Raw genomic sequence first — 1,873 nt, forward strand, 5'->3', positions numbered from 1 at the left:
TGGAAGAACTGTAAATACGTTTTACAGTTATACACATAATTGTGACAAATTGATGCACAAAAGCCCCGCATTTAGCAATCAGAGGGAGGAAAAAAATGGGTTGAAATGTCTCTCCCCAGTAGAAGAATTGGTCAAATTTGCGCACCTGTTCAATCTCCGCATTGGTGAAATATCCCCCTGGTGTTTTTACCATTGTATGCACGTTGGCACCTAATAATAATAACGTATTTCAGCATTGAACAAAAGCACAACAGTCAGTCATAAAACTCAGTCATTATCACGTCATCAGACAGCCTCTGAAGACCATGGATGCGTGCGTAAAACCGTGCGTAAAAACCGTGCGTAAAAAAAGAAACCGTACCCATTCTTTCCGCAATTTCTGCCACTCGCTCTCCCCAAATTCCGTTGACGGCGACGAGCACGCTCTCCCCGGGCTCCACCGCGTTGAACACCGCACACTCCATGGCAGCGTGTCCGGAGCCACTCATCGATATTGTCATGTTGTTCTCCGTCTGGAAGGCGTACCGGATCCCTTTCTTTATGTCGTTCATTATCTGAGAACCACAAACGAGTATGTAAGTGTCGGCACCTCGGGCGGTGTAGTGTCGGCAGAAAGCAGGCTGTATTGTTGGATGTCGTGCTTCTCAAACAAACAAAAATCCACTGAAATGGCCGAAAGCCGCTGTTCTGTCCACTTATTTGCAGCGGATGTCTTGTCCACCGGTCACAGGCCACCTTTGGGGGTTTCACAGCAATACAGTTGTACAATTCCCCCCAAAACCCCTCCAATATATTTATCTTATCTCCATCTGAACTATAAGCCGAATAATATTAACAATGTTACGGTGTATAGCCTAGCTGAATTCGGTTGTTGATCATGGTGGTCAACCAATGAACAGCCGGAGTACCCGCAAACTGTTTTTTTTTTGGGGGGGGGGATTGTATCATGTACTATCCCATACCTTACAAAGCCAACCGTGTATATACAACCACCAGGACTGTAATGTCGACAGCGACAATAGGGAGGAGAATAAGATTTACCTCGTACATTTCTGGGTGCAGGTGACCAATTATCGGCCTGCCACCTGCGGCTAGTATGCGCGGCGGCACGTTGGAGGGTCCCGGGCCGAACAGGTATCGGAAAGGCGCCTCCAGTGGCCGCAGCATGCTGACCGGCGGCGGGACCGTCAACGAGGACACGGAGCGGTCCAGGCGAGCGCTCGTGGCGGCCCGCGAGCTCTCCAGGGCGGCCGTGTGCCGTGCCAGACGCGCACCCCGCCTCAGCAAGGCTCGCTGCATCTCTGCTGGGGTTCCTCGGTACTGGGAAGCCACGGAAGGGAGGAAGGCAAAAAAGTGACGGCGGCAGGGAGGAGGACGGAGTATTTGGTGAAGACTTAAAACAAACAGGTCTTTGACCTTTGGGCCACGCGGCGCCGTACGTCACTCGTATCCCTTCGGGCTTGGAGAGGGAGACGGTTTTGAACGTGTCCACTGAAGAGGGACAAGTATGTTCGGGGAAAGTGGCATTGAAATTGTTCTTCAAATGTGGAGGTGTATTCTTTATAATGCGATTGTTGTTGTATCTTGCACGGTGGACGCTGTTCATCGGTGAGCGTGCGTGCGTGCGCGTGCGCAAAGCGCTCTGAGTGGCTGTTGGAGCTGGCAAACCGCCGTCCATGTAAACGCCGTCCGTTGCAGCTTTACACGTCTGTGCACGCAAGAGGCGGAGCCATCATTTGGTGCATTAATGCAAATGACTGAATGCATTAGAAAATGAATCCTACTTGAAGTCAATACTGAGCTCACGCTGTGTCTCCGCAGTCTCCCACCGTACCGTCTGGTAGTTTGCAGACAGCTCTATGGTGCAGCATTA

The 1,873-nt window shown here is 50.9% G+C and overlaps 1 protein-coding gene across 1 annotated transcript in view; it reads right to left on the minus strand.

Moving 5' to 3' along the window:
• agxtb (alanine--glyoxylate and serine--pyruvate aminotransferase b) overlaps positions 1–1,335 on the minus strand; it is a 5,425-nt gene extending 4,090 nt beyond the window's left edge. The window contains exons 1-3 of the mRNA XM_056293127.1: positions 1,042–1,335; positions 362–554; positions 146–210 (exon numbers count right to left, since the gene is read on the minus strand). Coding sequence (XP_056149102.1) covers positions 146–210; positions 362–554; positions 1,042–1,299 — 516 coding nt within the window. The 5' untranslated portion in view covers positions 1,300–1,335. The remainder of the gene's footprint in view (positions 1–145; positions 211–361; positions 555–1,041) is intronic.
• Positions 1,336–1,873: the final 538 nt, after the last annotated feature.

Source organism: Lampris incognitus, chromosome 14, assembly GCF_029633865.1.
Source record: "Lampris incognitus isolate fLamInc1 chromosome 14, fLamInc1.hap2, whole genome shotgun sequence".
NCBI lineage: Eukaryota > Metazoa > Chordata > Actinopteri > Lampriformes > Lampridae > Lampris > Lampris incognitus.